This window comes from Myotis myotis, unplaced genomic scaffold (assembly GCF_014108235.1).
Source record: "Myotis myotis isolate mMyoMyo1 unplaced genomic scaffold, mMyoMyo1.p scaffold_m19_p_14, whole genome shotgun sequence".
Taxonomy (NCBI): domain Eukaryota; kingdom Metazoa; phylum Chordata; class Mammalia; order Chiroptera; family Vespertilionidae; genus Myotis; species Myotis myotis.
The window spans coordinates 35,896,072-35,921,783 of NW_023416318.1; the positions used below are offsets into that span (position 1 = coordinate 35,896,072).

Genomic DNA, 25,712 nt, shown 5'->3' on the forward strand with positions numbered 1-25,712 from the left:
TCTTGATATTAAACCCTTATTGGATATATGATTTTATAAATATACTCTCCCATTCAAAACCAACTAAAAAGTTGTCTTTCAGTATATTGGTAATGTCCTGTGCGCAAAAGCTTTTAATTTTCATAAAGTTCAATTTAACTGTTTTCTTTCATTGCTTGTACTTTTGGTGTCATACTAAGAATCCATTGCCAAATCCAAGACCATGATGATTTACCCATAGGTTTTCTTCTAAGAAGTTCATGGTTTTAGCTTTTATAATTAGGTTATTAGTCCATTTTAGGTTAAATTTTGTATTTGGTGTGAGTTAGGTGTCCAATTTCTTTCTCTCTCTCTCTCTCTCTCTCTCTCTCTCTCTCTCTCTCTCTCTCTCTCTCTCTCTCTCTTTGCATGTGGAAATTCAGTTATCCCAGCACCATTTGTTGAAGGGATTAATCTTTATCCATTGGATAGACTTGGCACTTTTGTAAAAAATCAGTTTATCATAGCTACATAGATTTATTTCTGGACTCTTAATTCTGTTCTATTTGTCTATATGTCTATGTTTATGACAGTTCCACACTGATTACTGTAGCATTGTATATTAAGTTTTGAAATTAGGAAGTATCTTCTTTATTATTGTTTTGGCTATTTAGGGCCCCTTGCAATTCCATATAAACTTGAGGACTGGCATTTTCATTTCTGCAGAAAAAGGGTTATAACAATTTTGATAGGAATTGCATTGGATCTGTAGATTGTTTTGGTAGTATTGACAATATTGTCTTCCTAGCCATGAATACAGGAAGTCTTTCCATTTATTTAGGTCTTCTTTTAGTTTTTTGTTGTTGTTGTTTTAGCAATGTTTTGTAGTTTTCAGGCTAAAAGTCAGCTCCTTGATTAAATCTATTCCTAGGTATTTATTTTTCCCCCTGAACATTCTTTATTATAATTGTGTTATAGCATAGTAAAAGCTAGGAAAATTCCAGGACAAGCGGACTAGGGCCCTAGGTATATTATGCTTTTAGATGTTATACTTCTTTTAGTTACTAATGGAATTACATTCGTAATTTTCAGATTGTACATTGCAGGTGTGTAGAAACACAACTGTTTTTTATGTATTGGTTTTGTCCTGCAATTTTGCTGAATTAATTTACTAGCTGTGGTAACTTTCCTGTAGATTCTTTGGTGTTTATTTTTCTATATACAGGATTACGTCAACTGTAAATAGCAAACATAGTTGATGTTTTCCCTTTATATTGTAGATGCCTTTTTTTTTTAAGATTATGAGGAATTATCAGTTTTAAAAAAAGGAATGAAATCTGATATATGCTGCAACATGGATGAACCTTGGAAACATTTTGCTAAGAGAAAGAAGCCAGACAAAGGACAGATGTTGTATGCTTCCACTTACTTGAAGTACCCAGAATAGTCAAATTCATAGAGACAGAAAGTAGAACAGTAGTTACCACGGACTGGGGAAAGGTGGTAATGTGAAGTTATTGCTTAATGGGTACAGAATTTCAGTCTGGGATGATGAAAATTTTCTGGAGATGTATAGTGGTGATGTTGCACAACACTGTGAACGTACTTAATGCCACTAAGTTGTAGACCTAACTTGGTTAAATGGTACAATTTGTATATTTTACTATAATTTTTAAAAAGAAGCATGTTTATTGGATTCACCCAGGCATATTGAATCAGAATCTCTAGGGCTCAGAAGGAAAAAAAAAAAAAAGTTTTTCAGGTCATTGTTATGCATATTTTAGGCAAAGAGCTACTTATATATGGGATTATATAATGCAAAGTAGGATAAATTGGGTTTTGTTGGCATATCTGTAAAGATAAATTTATGAGACTGATGAATCCAAGTACATATAATCTTCATATTTTTTATGTTCAGCTGTTACAGTTTGTACCTCACTGTATGTGGTAATGTGAATAGTGACTACACATAATTATTTAGCATTCTACCATTTAAAGTCCTTTCAGGTATATGATTTCATTCGATCTTCACACTATCCTCTGGAGATGGTTATATTGCTATTTTCAATGAGAAACATGAGATTTAGGAGATTTAATGACCTGCCTAAGATCACACAGGTAAAGTCAGACCTCCAAGACAGGTCTTCTGCCTACAACTCCTATTTACTCCGTCAGCAGACTCCAAGAAAATAGCAGGCCTTTTTAAAGTTAGTATCAGGATCTGTGGATTTGTTTTGTGAGCTGAAAAATGTGAAGTAATGAATCATAAGACTTAGTAATAATTTTTTTTTTTTTTTTTGCTGACAAGACTTTATCATTTGACTGCTCTACTGTTCTTGCCATGTTAGCAATACTTAATGTTTAAAAAATTAAGATATACTGATTCTATATAAGGAAATATTTTATGAAATATAAGCATGTGATACTTAAGAAATACTAATTAATGCCAGTTATCAGGAAGGGTGAAGCAAATCCATTATTCTGTGGCATTGTTTTCTTGCATTGAAATGATCTCTATATCTAACCATTTGTGCAAGGTATGCTTTTATAGATGTGACTATTATTTTAGAGCTTCCCTTTGAAGAATGTATTTATCACAGCTGAGCCCAGGAGTCAATAGACACCTTTCTTTGCCAGGGACATCCAGCCATGTATTAGAATAGTGGGAAATAGGGCAAAGTCACTTCTAACATTCCTGCTTTGCACTTACACCCCTTGTAACCTTACTGTCTATCATCATGGAATTGATGGATTGAGGGAATTCAAAGCATTAAAATATCTTTCATTTCTGCTGGATATTAGGTATATCTGTGGGGGGTGCATTTCTTTGATTTCTTGTGACATTTTTTTTAATATATTTTATTGATTTTTTACAGAGAGGAAGGGATAGGGATAGAGAGTTAGTAACATCGATGAGAGAGAAACATCGATCAGCTGTCTCTTGCACACCCCACAATGGGGATGTGCGCAACCAAGGTACATGCCCTTGACTGGAATCGAACCTGGGACCTTTCAGTCTGCAGGCCGACGCTCTATCCACTGAGCCAAACCGGTTAGGGCATGACATTTTTATTTTACAGTGATGTAATATGTAATCACTTCCTGCTATTTTGCATTATATAATAAAAATTATTAAAATTGGATTCTGGATTTGTTTCCATATATTAAAGTGATTGCTTGCTAATTTCATGTCTCAAAGATATCACAAGTATAATGAAATTCAGAACTAACGTCGTAATCTCCTTGTTCCCCTCCCTGCTTACTAAAAAGTCTGTTGTTACAGTATTCCTCATCTTAGTAAATGCACCTGCATCTGGAACATCTGGCCAGTGATCTGGACCCTACCCAACCTTCTTATTTTATCCCCTTCATGTCTATACATGCTGTTCCCTTTACCTAGAATATTATCCCTCTCATTTTCCCATCCTACTTTTCACCTAAATTCTACTCACCCATCAGATTTCTGCTTTAGCCTTCCTTTCCAGAACTACAAGGTTAACTTAGCCCCACTTATATAGCCTTACAGATTCCTCTAATAAGAACAACAGCATAACTACAGCTGATATTAAGTAAACACTGTGTACTGGTACATAATTATTATCAGAAGGATTAATTAATTTGCTCAGGGTTACACCCTGGTAATTGAAAGGATTGAGATGTGAATTCAGACAGCTCAGGCCACATTTAACCTCTTTACTGCTCTGTTTCTTTTTATGTAGTCATTTTTGGGGTTAATGTCTTGTTCCCCTCCTGTATTTTTAAGGTCTGAGAGGGCATAGACTATATCTATCTTATATCCTTAGTATCTAGCACAATATCTGTTGGACACATGCATGTGTTCATGTATCATATTTGGGATATAGCCTCTTTTACTCAGAAAGTATGAAAATTGATAAAGTGGAATTCACAGATGACAATGACCATTTTACCTTCTAGAAATAAAAGTATAAATATGGAGAAATCTATTTAGTTCATTTAGTAAATTAATTTACTGTTAGTGATCACATACCAAGGAACCTGATCTATTTGGAGAAGTTTGAATTTGAACTTTTATGCCTTTGATTCACTAGATTTTAGAATCTAATACTTAGAGGTATAGGCAGTCAATTGATGAACCTTATTAGGAAGACATTCAAGTTACAAACTGCCACCTTTTGGAATTTATAGGAAAACTGCCAAAGAAAGATATTGGCAACACGTGTATTAGGAATTTCTGTTCTAGCTTTAAAGATACCGTTTAGAATGGGATTGAAATTTAATAGGATAGGATGGCTCAGCTAGTGTGGCTAAGTGGTTGAGCAGCAACCCATGAACCAGGAGGTCACGGTTGGATTCTTGATCAGGGTATATGCCTGGGCTGTGGGCTAGATCCCCGGTAGGGGGCGTGCAGGAGGCAGCTGATCAATGATTCTCATCATTGATGTTTCTTTCTCTCTCTGCTCCTCCCTTCCTCTCCCTGAAATCAATAAAACAAAAACAAAAACAAAACCATTAAGTAAAAGGCCCATGAAGATATGAGGACACCAGGTCCAGCAGGACAAGGTCACTATCTTAAAAAAAAAAAAAAAAAAGGATGGATAGGAGCATGGGGGAGTGGGCATGTAGGGGGAGAAGGAACATGGAAATTTTATAAAACCCTCCTACCTATGTTGGGGCATCACTGATAATAGATTTCTGCCACAGTTGGAAGACTTGAGTGTGAAGATTAAGAAGATACCTGGCCAGCATGGCTCAGTGGTTGAGCATTGACCCATGAACCAGGAGGTCACGTTTCGATTCCAGGTCAAGGCACGTGCCCGGTTGTGGGATTGATCATGAGGCAGCCAGTCATTGATGTTTCTATCTCTACCTCTCCCTTCCTCTCTGAAATTAATAAAAACTTTTTTTTTTTTTTTTTTAAAAGGAACATGCTTGAAGAAGAACAAAAAAAACCCCATTCTTTTCTGAGTCAGTTCTTTGTTTTATTGGTGTTATCACAGAAAGTAATAAAAAATTTGTTTGGGAAGGTCATATGTATTGTTTTAGAGCAAAACAAATGAAAGATGATATGAACTTGGCACTTGATACATGTTTGGAATTTGATATGTGTAGTAACTTTCTGTGGGAAAGGACTTTGGATATTGCCATTCCCATGGCTAATGTACACAACAAAAAAGCAGTTATGAAACATTTTATTTGAATGAAAATTAAATGAAAAATTTTAATTACATTTAAAAATTATATATATACACATATACATGAAATGTTACTAACGTGCATAAATATGACAATTATTTTCAGAAGATTTTTTTTGGGGGTGGGGTGGTTGGTTTTATTCTTTTTTTCTTCCATCCCCACTCCTGACTTGTCAGGACCCTGTAACCCATGTTAATAACCTAGGTTATATTACTCCATATTTCTCTCCATGTTGTCATGTTCATGTACAAATGTTTATCTGTAATACATTATAAACACACACACACACACACACACACACACACACACGTGTTTTGATCATTCCCTGTACTTCAAATTGTTTGTTCTGTCTTAACTCAAAATACCTTGTGGAAATCTGTCAAACAGCAAGCCCTAATTAATTCTTTTTTTTTTTTTTTTTTTTTTTTGAGATAGAGAGAGAGAGATTTGTTGTTCTACTTATTTATACATTAATTGGTTGACTCTTGTATATGCCCTGACCAGGGATCAGTCCCGCAACCTTGGTGTTTCGGGACAATGCTCAAACCAACTGAGCCACCCAGCCAGGGCTTACTTTATTCTTTTTAATGTTTACATAGTCGTGTTAGTTTGCCAGGGGTGCAATAATAAAGAACCACACACTGGGAAGCTTAAACAACAGAAATTTATTTTATTACAATAATGGAGGCTACAGGTTCAAGTTCAAGGTGTTGGCAAGTTTGATTTTTTTTTTTGAGGCCTCTTTTCTTGTTTTGTAGATCGTTAACTCTTTCCTATGGTCTTCTCTCTGTGTATATGTATGTCCAAATTTCCTCTTCTTATAAGAAGAGTAGTTGTATTAGATTAGGGCCTACTCTAATGACCTCATTGTAATTACCTCTTTAAAGACACAGTCTCCAAATATAGTCACATTCTGAAGTACTGGGAATTAGGACTTCAACATATGAAAATTTAGGGAATACAATTTAGCCTACAATAATAATATTCCATAATTTATTTAAACATTCCCTTACTGATGGACATTTATATTATTTTTAAATTTTTATCACTATGAAGAGTGGTGCAATAAAATCTTTGTATGTGTATCTTTTATTTCTATAGCATAAATTCCCAAGATGTGGTTGCTGGGCCATAGGGTATATTTATTTTTAATTTTAATGTAGTATACAGCCAGACTGGGGGTTGAACCAGAAACCTGTGTTCCCTGACCAGAAATCAAACCCGCCACCTTTCAGTATATAAAAAGACATTCCAACCATTGAGCCACACTGTCCAGGGCTGGATTACTTTCTTAAAAGTCTGTTATCAGTTAGCATTTCTACTAGCAAGGTAATAGAATAACCTTTTTCTAGCATTGCTGTCAACAATAGGTGTTATTGGTCATTTTAATTTTTGCTAGTCTGATCAGAGTAAAATAATATCTCATTGTTCCTTTATTTTGCATTTCTCTTAATTCTGTTAAATTTTAGGATTATTTCATAGGTTTGTATTGGGAAAGTTTAAATGTCAAGCTTCAGTGAGACTGTAAAAAGTTATTTTAAGGGAAAAACCAAGATGGCGGCATAGGTTAACGCCGGAGATAGCTGCCTCGAACAACCACTTCAAAAAACAACTAAAGACAGAACGGACATCATCCAGAACCACAGGAAGGCTAGCTGAGTGGGAATTCTACAACTAGGAGGAAAGAGAATGTCATACCCAGACTCAGAGGAGGCGCAGTGCTGAAGTGAAATACTGAGGTGCGGAGTGCGCGCGGAGCAGGCTGGCGGTGGAGGGCGCGGTTGTTGTTTTCAATCCGGAGGGAGTTTCTGACTCTGAGCTCCAGATCCGGGCGAGTCTCTAGGGACCCAGACTCAAACGGGAGAAGCGGGACTGTCTGGCTTCGGTCGGAAATCGAAGGCAGCTTTCTCTCCGAGGTTTGCAGCGGTTGCTGGGACTCTGTGAGGCAGAGCCCCTAGGGACGGAACTGAGAGCAGCCATAATTGTTCGCTCCGCCCGCCCTGTAGATCCCCGAGGACCCGCCCCGCCCAAGCCCTGCGCAGAGCCATTTGCCGAATAGCCTCAGGCAAATGCTAGATTAGCACCACACTAGAGATCCAGCACAGAAGCTCTCCCACTGCAGACACAGCAGACTCTCATAGCCAGTTAGCCTGGAGGTCAAATCACCCCCACTATTGCCGACAACAATCAAGGCTTAACTACAACAAGACTGCGCACAAAGACCACTAGGGGGTGCACCAAGAAAGCATAAAAGTTGCGGAGACAAAGAAACAGGACAAAATTGTCCATGGAGGATATAGAGTTCAGAACCACACTTTTAAGGTCTCTCAAGAACTGTCTAGAAGCCGCCGATAAATGTAGTGAGATCCTCAAGAAATCTAATGAGACCCTTGATGTTGTGATAAAGAACCAACTAGAAATTAAGCATACATCGACTGAAATAAAGAATACTATACAGACACCCAACAGCAGACCAGAGGAGCGCAAGAATCAAGTCAAAGAATCGAAATGCGAAGAAGCAAAAAACACCCAACTGGAAAAGCAAAATGAAAAAAGAATCCGAAAATATGAAGATAGTGTAAGGAGCCTCTGGGACAGCTTCAAGTGTACCAACATCAGAATTATAGGGGTGCCAGAAGATGAGAGAGAGCAAGATATTGAAAACCTATTTGAAGAAATAATGACAGAAAACTTCCCCCACCTGGTGAAAGAAATAGACTCACAGGTCCAGGAAGCGCAGAGAACCCCAAACAAAAGGAATCCAAAGAGGACCACACCAAGACACATCATAATTAAAATGCCAAGAGCAAAAGACAGAGAGAGAATCTTAAAAGCAGCAAGTGAAAGACAGTCAGTTACCTACAAGGGAGTACCCATACCACTGTCAGCTGATTTCTCAACAGAAACTTTGCAGGCCAGAAGGGAATGGCAAGAAATATTCAAAGTGATGAATACCAAGAACCTACAACCAAGATTACTTTATCCAGCAAAGCTATCATTCAGAACTGAAGGTCAGATAAAGAGCTTCACAGATAAGGGAAAGCTAAAGGAGTTCATCACCACCAAACCAGGATTATATGAAATGCTGAAAGGTATCCTTTAAGAAGAGGAAGAAGAAGAAAAAGGTAAAGATACAAATTATGAACAACAAACATGCATCTATCAACAAGTGAATCTAAGAATCAAGTGAATAAATAATCTGGTGATCATAATAGAATCAGGGACATAGAAAGGGAATGGACTGACTATTCTTGGGGGGGAAAGGGGTGTGGGAGATGCGGGAAGAGACTGGACAAAAATTTTGCACCTATGGATGAGGACAGTGGGTGGGGAGTGAGGGCGGAGGGTGGGGCGGGAACTGGGAGGAGGGGAGTTATGGGGGGAAAAAGAGGAACAAATGTAATAATCTGAACAATAAAGATTTAATTTAAAAATAAATAAATAAATAAAACGTTATTTTAAGAAGAAAAACTTAAATTATTATCTAAGCATATTGCCTATTCCCACTTAATAAAGACTTGAGGTTCAAAAGTTAGTTTATGAATTACTAGGGGTTTGAGATGCCCTCTCTTAGGCAATATTATAAACAGTGATTAGATTCTCAATCCACCCTACAAAGCATGTTTAATTCAAAGTTATTTCTAATATTATATGGAACTTAACATTGTGATTCATTCATTCATTTCATAAGTACTCCATGAATAGAACACTTTTTTCTCTGAATTATCCTAATGTAGTTAGGTTCTGTGGATTCTGGGAAAGAGTGCAAGGTAGTAGGCAAGGAGTGAAATGAACAGATGACATGGTAGTTATAATTAAGTATAGATAGGATACAGACCTGGCTCTATTAGAGAAGAGATAATATTTCTGGATTAACCACCAGTGATGTGTTTACACAAGACATTAATTGTGTGTAAGTAGTGTATTCAATTCCTAGAAAAACTTAGATGTACTTTAGTTACATCTGTAGTTTCCCTTTTGCCACCCCTCCCACTGCCCCCCACAATGCCTCACCAAAACAAAAAACTTTATTTACAGTTGAAAAACAGAAAATCTTGGGTTATGAATCTGTGATATTTCCAAGGTCTCTTGATCAAACAGGGCAGTAGCAAGCAGGGACTCAGATAGGGGCCATTCCAGATTATTTTACTTAAGAGCATCACCCAGAGCAAGGGCAGGCCTACAATGGCAGAGACAAGGACGTCTGATTCAGTCTTGCTCTGGACTATTTCTCCCCACACTGTGAGGTCACCATAGGCAGCTTAAGTTTATTGTTGGGGCCTGTGGGGACATTCTCAACACTAGAATTCCATCAGTGATTTTTTCCAAGCAGCACATGCTTTCCATCCAACCAATCACACTTAGAGCAGGTGATGAATTGACAGCCATTTGTATTGGGGCCTGTTTGCCATTGAAAGTAGTCCTCGAGCTAAGTGCCTAAGTTTAAAATTTTCATCTGCAAGTGGTCCCCAGTCAATACTGGCAACTCCAGTATCATCCCATTAACAAACTCTCCACCCTGAATCAAATCCTTTATAATCCTGTAGCATCTACTCCCTTTGTAGCCTATCAGAACCCCATCTTTTCTAAATTCTCCAGTACCCATCTACAAAGAACTAGATCGTTGTGGCCAACTTCCTGGCTGCCAATAGAGAACACCACAGGGCCCTTGCTGGTTTGTCTCAGTGGTTAGAGCATCAGCCCACAGAGTGAAGGATCGTGGGTTTGATTCCCAGTCAAGGGCACATACCCTGGTTGCAGGTTCAATCCCCATCCCTGTTGGGGAACGTGTGGGAAGCAACCAGTTGATTGTATCTCACATCAATATTTTTTTCTCTGTCTCTCCCCCTCTCTCCCTTTCACTCTCTTTCTAAAGATCAACAGAAAAAAATATCCTCGGGTGAAGATTTAAAAAACACACAAAACACCACAGAGTTCACAGGGTTTGAATTTGCCACCACCCCTCCAACCTAAAGCAGAAGTTGGGAGCACTGCTTTCTCCCTTATACTTATGTCTCATTTCAGTAGATTGAGGTTTAAAATGAGATTATTTTTTTTTTTAAATAAAACCAAATAGCTGGAGCCTCTTTGTATTAAAATATAAGCTCAATGAGAGCCAGGCCTTTGTATATCTTGTATACTACTGGATCTCTGACATTTAGAATAGCATCTTGTACACAGTAGACATTCAATAAATATTTTTTGAATGAGTCACAACTGAGGGGAAATTTTTTTTCTTTTTTTCATATTCTTATCCCCCTCTGCCATTGATAAGTATAAGGAAAGAGACTTAGACTAAACTAAACTAAGGCTTTAATATGAATGGTTCATAGCAAAGAGAGATTCTTTAGCATGTAAATCTAGTTATGTCAGTGGTTGATTTAAAAGTCTTCAATTATTTTCTGCTTTCCTGATCACTTTCCACCTCCTTGGCATGACATACAAGCCCGCCCTTTCTAGTCTTAGCTTTCCCCACAGGTACTCTTCGGTCCAGTTCTTGCAGTTTCCCCAGCACATAATTTTGTCTTGGCCTCTATGTCTTTTTATGTTAGCTTTTTTACTAAAAACCCTGCTTCCTTATCTACTGCCTGTTGAATCTTATTTATCCTTTATTCTCCAGTTCAAGAATGTTTTACTTGTGAAGGCTTCTGATACTTCTCACATATCAACAGTTAGGTTATTCTTTTTTTGGTCATCACTGTACCTTAAATATTAACTTCATTTTATCCTCATCATATTGTGCGAAGTCATTGTTTATATGCCTAGCTCCTCTGTGAGCTGAAATCTTGAAGGGCAGATGCCATGTCCTCATTCATTTTTGTGTCCCCAGCAAATAAGAGGAGCTCAGGGGGGGAAAAAAGATTTTTGCATACGTTATATACGTGGACCTAAAGAGTAATAGGCCCCAAGAAATGAACAAATAGTTTAGTCCATTTTATTTATGGAAAAGATTTAAGCTCTTTAACTTGTTTTATTTTTGTCTTTAAATTGTTTTTGGCAAAGGATTTCTACTTTGATTTTTAAATGAAACTCAGAATGAGAAGAAATAAGCATCTAAAACATCAAACATTGATTAAACAGTCATAATACTGAGAGATTTAACAATAGAAATCTTTGTTATTTATGATTGTAAAGGTTTTGAGAATACCAGTTTTATTTCAAATTCTCCTGTTATAATTATAAATAAAAGCAGATCTGGGCCCAAGATATGACAAAATACAATCTAGAAGCCTTTCTAATTCTTCAGAGAGCCATTAGCTAGAAAAGGCTATTAAAGATTCATCAGAATTCAACATAGTTTATTCTGGCAGTTTACCCAAGGGATTCTGAATACACTTAGAGGATTCATATATCAAAGAGCTAGGAATTGATTTAGACCTAATCCTTTTGCTTTTTAAGATTCCACAAAATCTGGCAGTACTAGCCAACAAAGTTGTTTCTGAATCTTAAAAATTTTTAGAGACGAACTGTCAAAATAGAAGCAGGCAGTCCTTAAGGAAAGTTTAAAATTCAATGGGTGGCACCTTTGTTGAAGATCATGATTATATCTTCAAAGAAATACTGTCATGATCATATGAATTCTTATTCATGGCTATCATTAATTCTTTAGTGAATTTTTTGCATTTATTTTACTTAAATTAACTAAAGTAATTGCATTTAAAGAAGTATATGAAGTTTTCTATGTCAGTAAAATATTTTCAAAAAATGGAAAAAAAGGGAAAACTCACACCTAGTTTAAACCCAATTCTAATGTTAATTTTAATTGTGAGTGCACACACACACACACACACACACACACACAACCTCAGTGAATATCAGCTATGGATGGCTTCAGAAGGCTGTCATAAGGTTTGGCAGGGAAACCTATTCTGCATAATCTTAAATAATAGGGATCATTTGATCTATTAAATGTCTTTGGGTACCATTTATATGGATTGGAACACATGGAATACTTTAGCTGTTACACTATCTCATAGAAGAGAAGATTTTTATTCTATCTGTATAGGAAATGTAATACTACTGTCTGCTCATTAAAGAAATCTCTTAGTAGTATCTTCCTTGAAAGATAAAGAGCAAAGTCTGTGTATTTTAGGAATTGGTACTCTGCTTATCTTTAAACATTTAACATTGCCTATGTTTTTCAGTCAGTCAGAGGTTTGAAGTATTGTTTCTGTTTTTAAGGAAGTAAAATAATTTATTACTCTCTTGTATAAATGAACTTTGTGAACCCTATTTGACAGATATAAGACATAATAAAGGTTAATGTCCAGAAACTTAGAAGAACAGTGGCATCATGCATTATTTATCTAATAGGTTATATTTATAAATATCAATGAATAAAAGTATTTGAATTTCTAAAATTTTATGTTATGCAAGGTATCAAACATAACATTTGAATTATATGTGCCTGAATTTTAAACATTATCAAGTTTTTGTTTGTTTGTAAACCATAGCATTTCACCGCTTTTGTTATATACAATTCATTTGATTCTATATATTAGAGTATTAGGTCCATGTGAACAGGGACTGTTTTGTTTGTTTGTTTGTTTTTGGTTAATCCTTACCTGAGGATATTTTTCCATTGATTTTTAGAGAGTGGAGAGGATGGGGAGAGAGAAACATTGATGTGAGAGAGACACATCGATTAGTTGCCTCTTGCACATGCCCAGACCAGGACCAGGGATTGAGCCTGCAACCAAGGTACATGTCCTTGACTGGAATCGAAACCGGGACCCTTCAGTCTGAGGGCCGACACTCTATCCACTGAGCCAAGTCAGCTAGGGCAAGAAACCACTTCCTTTGTTCATCCATAAGAAGCAACTTCCTTATCCATTAAAGTTTTATCATGAGATTGCAGCAGTTTAGTCACATCTTCAGACTCCACTTCTAATTCTAGTTCTCTTATTGTTTCTACCACATCTGTAGTTACTTCCTCACTGAAGTCTTGAATCTCTCAGTCATCCATAAGGGTTAGAATCAACGTCTTTTAAAGTCCTGTTAATGTTGATATTTTGACATCTTTCCATGAATCATGAATATTCTGAATGACATCTAGAATGTGAATCTTTTTCAGAAGGTTTTTATTTTGCTCAGATCTATCAGAGGAACCACTGTCTATGGCAGTGATAGCCTTATGAAATGTTTTAAGTAATGAGACTAAAAAGTTGAAATTACTTCTTGATCCATGGGCTACAGAATGTATATTATGTTAGCAGGCATGAAAGCTACATTAATCTTATATATCTCCATCAGAGCTTTTGGGTGACCAGGGACATTGTCAATGAGCAGTAGGAATCTTTTGTTCTGAGCAGTAGGTCTCAACAGTGGGCTTAAACTATTCAGTCAGCCATGTTGTAAACAGATGTGCTGTTATCCATGGTTTGTTGTTCCATTTATAGAGCACAGACAGAGTAGATTTAGTGTCATCCTTAAGGGCCCTAGGATTTTCAGACTGGTAAATGAGCACTGGCTTCAACTTAAAGTCAAAATATCAACCTCTGATAGGTATTTACCTGATAGATATTACCTGGAAGTACAGCTGCAGAAGAAAAGGGAAGAGGTCAAAATATCAACATTAACAGGACTTTAGAAGAAGCTAATTTTAACTGTCATGGGTGACTTTGAGAGGTTCAAGACTTTGAGAGGTTCAAGACATGGTAGAAACAGCAAGAGAACTAGAATTAGGAGTGGAGCCTGAAGATGTGACTGACCTGCTTACAGTCTCATTAGCATCTAGCTAGAGAGTCTCCTGTCCTTGGAAGTTTTGAAGCCAGGCATTGACTTCTTCAGCGATGAAAGTCCTAGTTGGCATCTTCTTCCAATATAAGGTTGTTTAATCTACATTGGAAATCTGTTATTGAGCATAACCACCTTCATTGATTATCCTAGCTAGATCTTCTGGATAACTTCTTGTAGCTTCTACAACAGCATTTGCTGCTTCACCTCGTGCTTTTGTATTATGGAGAGAGCTTCTTCTTTGATCCTCATGAACCAACCTCTGATAGCTTCAGACTTTTCTTCTGCAGCTGTATTGCCTCTCTCAGCCTTGACAGAATGAAGAGAGTTAAGGCCTTATTCAGGATTAATCTTTGATTTAGTGGGGCGGGGGAGGGGAGACTTGTGGCTGGTTTGATCTTCTATCCAGACCACTAACACTTTCTTTAGATCAGCACGAAAGCTGTTTCGTTTTTTTTTTTCATTTGTGTGTTCACTGGAGTAGCACTTTTAATTTCCTTCAAGAACTTTTCATTTGCATTCATAACTTGGCTAACTGGCATGCGAGGCCTAGCTTTTTGCCTGTCTTGACTTTTGACATGTTTTTCTCACTAAGCTTAATCATTTCTAGATTTTGATTTAAAGTGAGAGATATGCGACTCTTCCTTTCACTTAAACACTTATAGGTCATTGTAGGGTTATTAATTGGCCTAATTTCAATATTGATGTGTCTAAAGAATAAGGAGGCCCAGCCCAGCCAGCTTGGTTCAGTGGTTGAGCATCGACCTATGAACCAGGAGGTCATGGTTTGATTCCTGGTCTGGGTTGTGGGCTCGATCCCCATTATGGAACCTGCAGGAGGCAGCCAATCAATGATTCTCTCTCATCATGACGTTTCTCTCTCTCTCTCTCTCTCTCTCTCTCCTCCCCCCTCCTCTCTGAAATCAATAAAAATATATTTTAATAAAAGAATAAGGAGGCCCAAGGAGAGGGAGAGAAACCAGGAATGGCCCATTAGTGAGCAGTCAGAACACACACATTTATTAATTAAGTTCAACATCTTCTATTGGTGTGGTTCGTGATATCACAATTACATAGTGATATCAGAGATCACTGATCACAGACCACCATAACAATATAATAATAATAAAAAGTTTGAAATGTTGTGAGAATTACCAAAATGTAACACATAGACACGAAGTGAGCAAATGCTGTTGGAAAATGCCACTGATAGGCTGGCTCAAAGCAGAGTTGCCATAAACCTTCAGTTTATAAAAAACACAATATATAAAAAGTGTGATAAAGTGAAGCACAATAAAATGAGATGTGCTTATATATCCTTCATCTAATAGAATATCTGATATTTAATAGATTCAGTAAATCAGTTACTTGAATGAGATTAATTCTGACTTAGAAAAATGTAAGAAACAAGGCTGTTTTCCCAGCTGAGGTGGGATCTGGGTTTTGAAAGTCAAATAGGTAACCGAAAGGTAAGAAAATGAACGATAGAACAGCGTGAATGAAACTGCACTCCATGTTTCAGCAAGCTGAAAATGTATTACTTCAGCATAAAATGTAAATTGAAAAGCAGCTCGGAATGGAGCCATATTAATGAAGAATTTAATTTCATATAATGCATTGTGATCCTTTGTGTAAAAATGGGTAAAAAATGATCCCTTTACCTTTTTAGATTCTAAAGATTATAGTGCTGTTTGCATTTATGACATGCCAGTGTTTAATTATGACAACATATTTCAAGCCAAGTTTTATGTAGAAGCCCCCTATATAAGTAGACACAATTCATGGGCATTCTGCTCCTTATGCTGAAGGGGTGTTAGGACACTTCCAAGACTCCTTCAGGCTTGAAAGTCAGCATTTTCATGGAAAGAGTTCTGGCCTACATGCCAGGAGGCCGAGGTTCAGTACTTAAAGTATTATCAGTTAGCTATAGGATTGTGGGTGTCTCCTTTTTTTCTCATCTGCTAAGTAGAGGGACTGAGTTAAATGAGTTCTAAAGACCCTTTTATTTCTAATACGTGGTTTTGTAAGTCTGTAGCTATTGTTTGTGATGCTGGAGCCTTGGACATGAATGTAACCCCCAATTAGAGCTTATTTTCCAGGACTACATATTAGTGAAATCAGGGGCAGTCTTTACTGTGTTTTTCACACACACCACACACACACACCACATTTGTGAGACACAGTTCTATGTGAGATACAGCTTTTCTTGTTCAACTTTTTTTCTATGTTATATTTGAGGTTTTGGTTGGATAGGTGTTGATATCTAGCAAGTTACTTGAAGTGTTCTAAAACTTGGGAGAGAAGTCAGAACTAATAGATTGGGAATCACCCACACAGGAGATAGTTCAAAATGTGGAAGAAAATGAGATTACTTGGGGAAAGAGAAAAAGGGAGAAGGCAGTCAAGGATAAAATCCACATTTGAGGGGTGAAGGAAGATTGACAGCCTCTGCGTATGAGGAGATTTTTATAAACTGTATCATATAATGAGTTTTAAAAATATACATGGAAAGTACATAGATATGGATATGTTTGTATATATATGTACTCAGTACTTTTTAAAGAAGAATACCATACTAAGTGTCCTTGGCCAGTGAGTGCTATACAATTTCATCCCATGAGTGCTCTACTTCCCTTAGAGAGATGAACATATTTAGAAACATGTGTTGTCCCTGGAACTGATTTTCAGCCATTTTTTTAAAAGGAGGAAAAATGTTGACCCATAGGGATACAAGTAAATATTATGCTGGTTATTAAAATGTAAGTTTTACAGAGGCCAGTGGCCTGAGGTGCCTCCAAAGAAATAATAAAAAAATAAAGGTAAAGATTATTAAGTGTTTATGAATGAGTGACCACCAAATTATCTTCCTAAAGTATAGACAGTACAAATCATCAAAAGTACTCATTTTGTGTCCCCTGATATAGGGTGACTTTGTGTTCAACAAACATTTATCAAGCTTGTATTATGTGTGCTCATCATTATGCTGGAGTTACAATGATGAATAAGATAAGAAATATCCCTCTTGTATTTTATCATTTAATAGGAAAGATAGAGTTAAGTAAGGGACAGAGATCCATAGGAGTTCAATTTTGCCCAACTGGTATGTTAAGTAAACGTTCCAGCTACCACTGGTACTTGACAAAAACCATATAAACTGTATCTATCCCCTGCTCAGCCTCTCCCACCCTCTCTGTATTCCCACAGGGTAACTATGGTTTAAGAAAAAAAATATTGAAATTATGCAATTAGATATGTGGACCTCCAAGAACATGTTAATAAGCATGTATGGTGCATGTGGCTGGGGAAAAGGTTGAGAACTTCTGACTCTCCTGACTTCTGTGTCATAACACTCAAATTTGTATTTGTGAGCCATACCATGTTCTTGAGTACAAACCCACAGTAAAAAAAAAAAAAAATTTATTTGGCCCTGGCCAGTGTACGTCAGTGAAGCGTTGGCCCATGCACCGAAGGGTTGTGGCTTTGAGGGGCGTGTGTAGGAGGCAACCAATTGATGTGTCTCTCTCACATGGATGTTTCTCTTTCTCTCTACCTTCTCCTCCCTCCCTTCTACTCTCTGAAAAGCAAAGTATCCTCAGGTGAGGATAAAAAAAATTTATTGGTTTTGTTTGTTTGATTAGATGAAACAAACCTACATTTTAATTACTTTTCTTTTTGTTTATAGGTCCAGGGACAAGTTCATCCAACTCTTGAGTCTAGTGACGATGCTCTTCAGTATGTTGAAGAATTAATCTTGCAATTATTAAATATGCTATGCCAGGCTCAGCCCCGAAGTGTTTCAGATGTAGAGGTATGATAAATTTGCATTGTATTTAATATATAAAACCTATGTGTTTATTGTAATTTTAGTGAAGGGGAAAGAGTCGCTCTTCAGTTCAACTCTTTAAAAATTAAAGACTGGATTTATTTTAACTTTGTATTGGGAGTATGATAGCTTGTTTGTGTTTTAGCTGTCAAACCATTCCATGTTTTGCTTTTAATCTAAAATGATCTTTTGTTGGCCTCTAAACATTACTTCTTATGCTAAATTATATATACGTATTTTCATACCTTTAAGAATAGAATATGTCCAAGTATTTAGTTTGTTTGTTTTGTAAAGCTAGCTCTCCTTTCGAGAACGTCACAGTTAATATTTTGATCTTCAAGTATTACATGTATTTTTGATAGTAAGTGGACCCCTTTCTACCATTTGGGAGGGAAACACCTAAAAATCTAGGAAGGAAGTTCTACAATCTGTTTCAAAGATGACATGACTCCTGTCCTTTTAGGGTTATAGTTTAGTGGAGATAGAGATAGGTATATGGATAATAACATAATGTGATATATACTATGAGTAAATGGGATGTGGGAAATTTTAAAAGGAGCAAACTAAAAGATAGGCTTTGGGGCTTAAGGTTAGCATCTCAGAAGTAGAGGCATCTAAACTGAAGGAGTCAAAAGTTTGAGAGGAAAGAAATAGGTTTGAAGTACTGAAAATGGGAGATGGAGCTGGAAAAATAAAAGACGCTTATGGCAATCAATGATGGATCATTTGATGTTAATGACCTCAAATGTATAGTTGTACAAATCTTTGTGACATTTCCTTTGCAATACTCAAGTGTGGGCACACACACAAAATAGTTGGGTTAAGTGGTATTTCACCATGGATATACAGTAGAAGAACAGTAGGGCAAAGGAGTTGTGAAGACTGGTAATAGCAGTGCTTTAGAGCCCTTTTCAGGACATAACACACATAGAATATAATAATGATTTTAAAGCACACAGTGGCTGGGGAGGAGAGATCTCTGTCTACCCCAGGTCTGCTCTGTTTCCCTGAGGGTTGAGGCTTATCCAATGAGAAACTACTGAAAATAACATCAGAGAATCTAAATTGGATAAGGAAAAAAGTGAAATGTAGTAATAGCTGATGTTTGAGTACTTGCTACAGTATTATGCACTGGCCTAAACACTTTTATGTTTTACATTTCATTTAAAGTTTTTAATTACCCCATGAAGATGATACTACTTCTCTTATTAGAATGAAGACTCCAGGGATTTTTTTCCTTGTTCACTGCCAGATTCCTACCACCTAGAACTGGCACTGAGAAGGTACTCAGGAAATAGGTATTGAATGAATAAATGTGGAAACTGAAGTAGAAAGGGTAAATACGTTGCCCAAGGTCACAGCTATAAGTAAAGCCAAGACTTTAACCCAGAAAGTCTAAGTTTTGGGGGCATACGTTACCACTAAGCTATTTTGCCAGGTGGGAGAGACCAGGCAGATTAGAAAAATATGGAGAGAACGAGGTATTGGATTTCCTAATAAGGTCAGAGAACTGAGAACACTAGAATACCTGAGTGAGAGACAGAGAAGAATAGATTGGGATCAGAGACAGTTGTTGGAATTTAAGGTTTCTTTAGTAACATTGTTACAAAACACGATGTGGCCATGTGGTGGTGGCTGGACTAGAGGTGATGAATTAAGAGGCCATGGTACTTTATGTGTCCTTACTGTAGACGTGAATTCCCACAAGATGATGCAGGACTTTACATGAGAGTGGAAAAGAGTGATGTTCCAGAAGCAGCTTGCAAAGTGAAAAAGATGCAAAATTCACCTTCATGTGGGTTTTGAGACAAGGGCAGTTCCTACCCTAAGTTTTCAGGGGAGATCCAGATTTCAGTTGAGTAGAGAGATATTGAGGAACATCAAATTACAGAGGTTGTGAATGTAGGAAAGATTGTGTCCTATGGAATAGTAATTTACTTTGATTACTTAAGTAATTCAAAGTAGATTTCATACATTTTATCCCTTTTTCCCTTTGAATTATAAGGTCAAATATCTTTTATTCAAAATTTCTTTTAGTCACTGATTACAGTGGGCTTCAGAGTAGATCTTGAATAGAACTGGTTACCTGACTCTCCTCAATTAACAATTTCATTTGCTCTTTCAGATTCTAGTTGGGTTCACCCACAGTGTTTATAAAATGCAGCATGTAACCCTATGCCTACTGTATTAAAATGGAAAAAAAGGTCTTGTCCTGCTTATCATTCCAATGTTGGTACATCCCAAGACTTTGCTAGTTTGGTAACATTGCATAGACTCAAAAAGCTCTTTCCAGATATGTTGTACTATACCTATGTTTATTTAATTTCCTCCTTTTAATTAATATAGAAACTAATTCATTACTTTTCTAGTATTGAAGGAGATCATGACTTCTTGGAAATACTAATGAGTCAGTCTCTCACTTGCACATATTTAATCAATATGTACTTAAGACTAAATAAAAAAGGATATTTTATAGTTTTTTAGTACTCAGAAAATTTCTGAGATATCAAAGGTATTTACCCTACGTCCTATCTTATGATTTTTAAGCACTTAATCTGGGCCCTTAAGATAGATGTAGCCATGTGATATTCCATTGAGCTGGCTTTAGGGTTGGGAATAAATTTTTGAAAGAGAATATGACAGTAATAGAAATAGCAGTCAGTTATATAATAGGCTTCGTAATTTCAAAGTACTGCCATATATATTTTTATGTCCTTACAACAACCCTGTGGAGTAGTAGTTATTCTCCTTATTTTATTTTTTAAATGTTTTATTGATTTTTTTTTTTTTTTAAGAAAGAGAGAGAGGAAGGGAGAAGAATAGAGAAATAGAAACTTCGATGAAAGAGAAACACCAATTCGCTGCCTTCTGCACCTTCCCTACTGGGGATCGAGCCTGCAACCCAGGCATGTGCCCTAATCAGGAATCAAACCTGTGACCTCTTGATTCATGGGTCGAGGCTCAACTATGGAGCACACTAGCCAGGCTCTCCTTATTTTATATACTAGACTATTAACCTCAGAATGGTAGAATACATTTTTTTTTAAAAGATGGAAACCTGGGTCTTTATCTATCATTCCTGGCAGGGTATTTAGATAAGAATATGGAGATATTTAGATGAACGTAATTGTATCTTAGATTCTTCTATCAGTAATTTTTCATTTTCTTTGTTTATTAGAATTCTTTCTTTCTTTTTAATATCTTCACCTGAGGATATATTCATTGATTTGAGACAGAGAGAGTGAAACAACGATGTGAGAGTGAAACATCAGTTGCTTCCCATATGTGCCACAAACAGGGATTGAACCTGCAACCTTTTGGTGTACAGGATGATGCTCCAACCAACTTAGCCACCTGGCCAGGGCTCTTTATTTCTTTAATACATTTTCAAAATTTTAAAAATACATTTGTGGAGCTTTTAAAGTAATAATTTAGCAAGACTTTCAAATAAATTTTGGGGTAAGAGAGAATTCATCAAAATTTTTAAAAAATTGAGGACCATATAAAAATGTACTCAAAAAATAGATCAGTCCGAGTTAGTGGAATATATGCATTTTTTTATCTTTATAAAGAATACATTTTGATTACTTTAAAGAATAAGCATAATTCAAAGTGGAGTGACAGTTCTTGCTTAATATTCGGCCCTTAGGGGATTTGTTTTAATCACAAACTAAAAATGATTTGTAGTTGCCATATAGCTTTAGGAAATTAGGTACTTAAAAGTACTTGAAAATTGATGGATTACATACGTATTTTTAGTTTTGCTTATTAAAATGTATTGATAATTTGTACTGCAGATCATTACAAATTGAAAAATCATAGTCCAAATGAATGGGATTTGTTTCATTGATGTAGCCAATATTCACTAATCCCTGATACTAATAGCTGAATATCTCTTGTCGATTGAGCAGTGTTTCAGATCAATAGGAAGTATATATAAATGCTCTGGTAATGCAGAGGAGGGGTATATATTATTTGGCCCTGTCTTTTCAAAATAATTTGTTTTAAAAGATTGTGTATAAAAGTTGCTCAAATCTGGTTTGTTCTCCCCCTCCTCATTTTTTATACTTAATCTTATTAAAAATAAAAGCAAAAACTAGTATTATTTCTTATGTGATAAGTCCCTGGTAAAGTATTTTCTTTGTATAATTTCTTAGATCTTATTCTTTCATAATTGTATATGTTCATTACGTCTCTCTGGTTGTCCAGAGTTATTTTTATTTGTAATATCTTTCCTGTTTCCCTTGCTTACCTATGTGTCCTGTATTTAACCAACTTTCATTTCTTAGGGCACTGACACTTTTTTTTTTTTTTTCATTTAACTCAGGGTTTCTTGGATTCCTTATCTTTGACTGTTTTTCCCCCTGTGAGTCATATCCTAAAACTTTAAAAGTTTGCTTCCCTTTCCCATTCATTTTTTCTTTAACTTTTCCTTTGAATCCTAAAGAATCCTTTTAATTTTCTAATGTTTTCCATTAACATTTAGATTTCCTAAGTAAGTTCTCCATATTTTCTACCTTTCTAGACAAAAAAATCTCCCACACATTGTAAGCCTTTAATACTGTTAGATTTTAAAAATACCTGTGGTCTGAATATTTACATGGACATGCATGTGTAGTTTTGATATGTCCTAGAATATTTGTCTTGAAATTGATGTTTAAGATTATCTATTTAGACCCCTTTATTAAGTAAAGGAAAAGACACGGTTCTGCTAATAAGAGAACTGTATCTCAAACCTACCTCTGTGTCTTATTTTTTTCTCAAAGCTACTAGATATTAATCAAGATGGAGTTCCTTATTTCAAACAAACAAAATTATTAATCTTGAAAGTAGCAGAGTAATATAATTCTAATTCATGAATCTTTCATTGATTATTTCTCCTTGGGCTTCTTTATTTTAAAAAATATTAAAATACGGTGAAAAGAAATTTTATTTTGTTCTAAAATTTTAATTAAACTTGTCACTACAAGAGATAAAGTAATTCTTTCAACTTGGCCTTTCCACATTCATGGCACCTTTTTTTATCTTACCAGTCTTTTCCCATACAATTCTGACCCTTGGTGTTCCTAAGTATATAGTTGTATAATTTATTCCAGTAATACACTAAGTAAATTTAAAATGTGTTCTTTTTAAAAATATATATATATTATTGATTTTTTTTACAGAGAGGAAAGGAGAGGGATAGAGAGTTAGAAACATCGATGAGAGAGAAACTTCGACCAGCTGCCTTCTGCACACCCCCTTGACCGGAATTGAACCTGGGACCTTTCAGTCCGCAGGCCGACGCTGTATCCACTAAGTCAAACCGGTTACGGCTAAAATGTGTTCTTGATCATTGTTATTTCTCCTTTCTTGCATTCTTTTTTTATTTTTAAAAAATAGTTTGTTGATTTTTAGAGAGAGAAGTAAACGTTGTGAGAGTACATGATTGACTGCCTCCTGCACGCCCCCTACCAGGGACTCAAGCACACAACCTGCAACCTCCTATTGCACAGGACAAAGCCCAACCTACCGAGTCACACCGGCCAGTTTCTGCATTCTGTTTTGTCTTTGCTGAATTTCTTTCCCCTTCTTTGTTAAAAAACAACAGATACACTTAGAATTAGGTTGATGAAATTGAGATGGGAAGGGATTGCTGTTGTATTTTCTTTTTCTTCCACCCCAATTCTGGCTACAATTTCCTCTGTAATTCCACCATGATTTTTTTTCAAAGATACATGTCAAGTATCTTTAGAATGGTCAGATTGAGTTCACCTTCTGTTTTCTTCTACTGCTTCTTTTTTTTTAAAATATGTTTTTTTAATTGATTTTTTTTACAGAGAGGAAGGGAGAGGGATAGAGAGTTAGAAACATCGATGAGAGAGAAACATCGATCAGCTGCCTCCTGCACACTCCCTACTGGGGATGTGCCCGCAACCAAGGTACATGCCTTTGACCTGAATCGAACCTGGGACCCTTGAGTCTGCAGGCTGACACTCTATCCACTGAGCCAAACTGGTTAGGGCTCTACTGCTTCTATCACCACTCTATTCGAGTGCTTTTTAGACTCTAGGTCAGCCGTGGGCAAACTACGGCCCGCGGGCCAGATCCGGCCCGTTTGAAAGGAATAAAACTAAAAAAAAAAAAAAGACCGTACCCTTTTATGTAATGATGTTTACTTTGAATTTATATTAGTTCACACAAACACTCCATCCATGCTTTTGTTCCGGCCCTCCGGTCCAGTTTAAGAACGCATTGTGGCCCTCGAGTCAAAAAGTTTGCCAACCCCTGCTAGGTCATAAAATCACTTTAGTGCATTGCCCAGCTAACATATTTTTAATGTTAAGAAAATATTAGTTCACTGCATATAATGACAAGTTTTATTTTATGAAACTTTGTTCCAGTTTAGTGTGTGTGTGATGGGCAAGGATATAATATAAAATGTATTAAAAATTTATGATTTCTTCCTATGAGTTGAGGTTAAAAAAAAAGTTACAAGCCATAGGGTCATACTATTATAAGGTTTGTACCATGGTTATACCCATTGAATTAACCATGGACTGAAACCATTGATGTGAAAATTTTAATTGGGAATCATAGTAAGTTGTTCTATTGGAATAGCAAGTCTATAGTGTTGACTTGAAGAAGGAAAATAATTTTTGTTTTTTTTTGTTCCTTTCTACCTTTTCCCCTTCTCTTTTGTCTTCCTTTTTTACAATCCAAACTGCCCCAATATTTTGGATCTTTATGTTTGCCTGTGTTATATGAGGATAAACTATCCTGGCAAAAAGCTTTTCAATTAGACATTTGAAAAAGTATGTAAATTCCATTTTTAACTACAATAATTTCTTTCAACACATTACTGATTCCATTAATTAGAATTAAAATGATCACTTCTTATATTTGGCAGCTGATTTAACCTTGAATACAGATAGTAAGAAAGTTTATTAAACTTGAAAGAGTTAAACTATTCTTAATTTATAAATTTATTCTTAACATGTCCTAGAATAACCTGCCTGTCCCCCCGCCCCACATCACATGGAAATCTATTTTATTTTCCATTTTAATAATAACTGAAAAAACTTCTTATTTAGATTTATAATAAGGAGTGATGTTTAATTTTATCTAGTAGTACTACTAAATACTGAGTGATTAAAAATCCATGTTAAAATTATGTAATAGCGACCTCTACTGGTTTTACTAGTAATTATGGTATCCTGAAAGGTGATTTTAAAAACTTGAGAGGATGACAGTATTTTTTGCTTGAAGTGAATTACATTAGTTTATTAAAGTAGGGAGATTCAGCTTTTACATTAACATGAGTTCTTTCACTTTCAATGGAAATTCTAACTGAATAAGTGCTGGAAATTAAAATCAAGTATTTTGTTAAAAAGTAATACATAGGAGAAACCAAGATGGCGGCATAGGTAAACACCGGAAATTGCTGCCTCCCACAACAAATTCAAAAATACAACTAAAAGACAAAACGGACATCATCCAGAACCACAGGAAGGCTGGCTGAGTGGAAATTCTACAACTAGAAGGAAAGAGAAAAGCACACGGAGACTCAGAGGAGGTGCGGAAGTGCAGAGGTACGGAGGCACACGCGGCAAGGGCTGGCAACTGAGGACGCGGCTGTCTTTTTGAATCGGGAGGGAGTCACAAGCCCCTGACTGCTCTGAACTCCAGTTCCGGGTGAGTCTCTGGGGACCCAGACTCATACGGGGAGAAACTGGACTGTCTGGCAGCGGGCAGAACTCGGAACTCGAGGGCGGCTTTCTCTCAAAGGTGCTTGCAGCGATTACCAGGACACTGAGACTTGGGGCCCCTTAGGGCAGGGTTGAGGATTAGCCATAGCTGCTTGCTCCACCCTGTTGATTCCCTGAGACCCCGCCCCACCCAAGCTGCAGCAGAGGCTTTTGCATATGAATGCCCTGGCCCTTGCAATCTGAAAATTATCTAACAAACTGCAGCTGGGCCAGACAGACCCAGAACTTTCAAGAGAGGCCCAAGGCCCCACAGCAGCTTGCATTGCTTCACA

At 36.5% G+C, this 25,712-nt stretch overlaps 1 protein-coding gene and 1 pseudogene across 4 annotated transcripts in view; one reads left to right on the forward strand and one right to left on the reverse strand.

Moving 5' to 3' along the window:
• Positions 1-25,712, forward strand: part of SOS1 (SOS Ras/Rac guanine nucleotide exchange factor 1) — a 110,705-nt gene that overhangs the window by 17,149 nt on the left and 67,844 nt on the right. For all 4 annotated transcript variants that reach the window (XM_036334785.1, XM_036334784.1, XM_036334782.1 and 1 more), the window contains exon 2: positions 17,552-17,677. In XM_036334785.1, coding sequence (XP_036190678.1) covers positions 17,552-17,677 — 126 coding nt within the window. The remainder of the gene's footprint in view (positions 1-17,551; positions 17,678-25,712) is intronic.
• Positions 9,359-9,739, reverse strand: LOC118669374 (annotated as a pseudogene).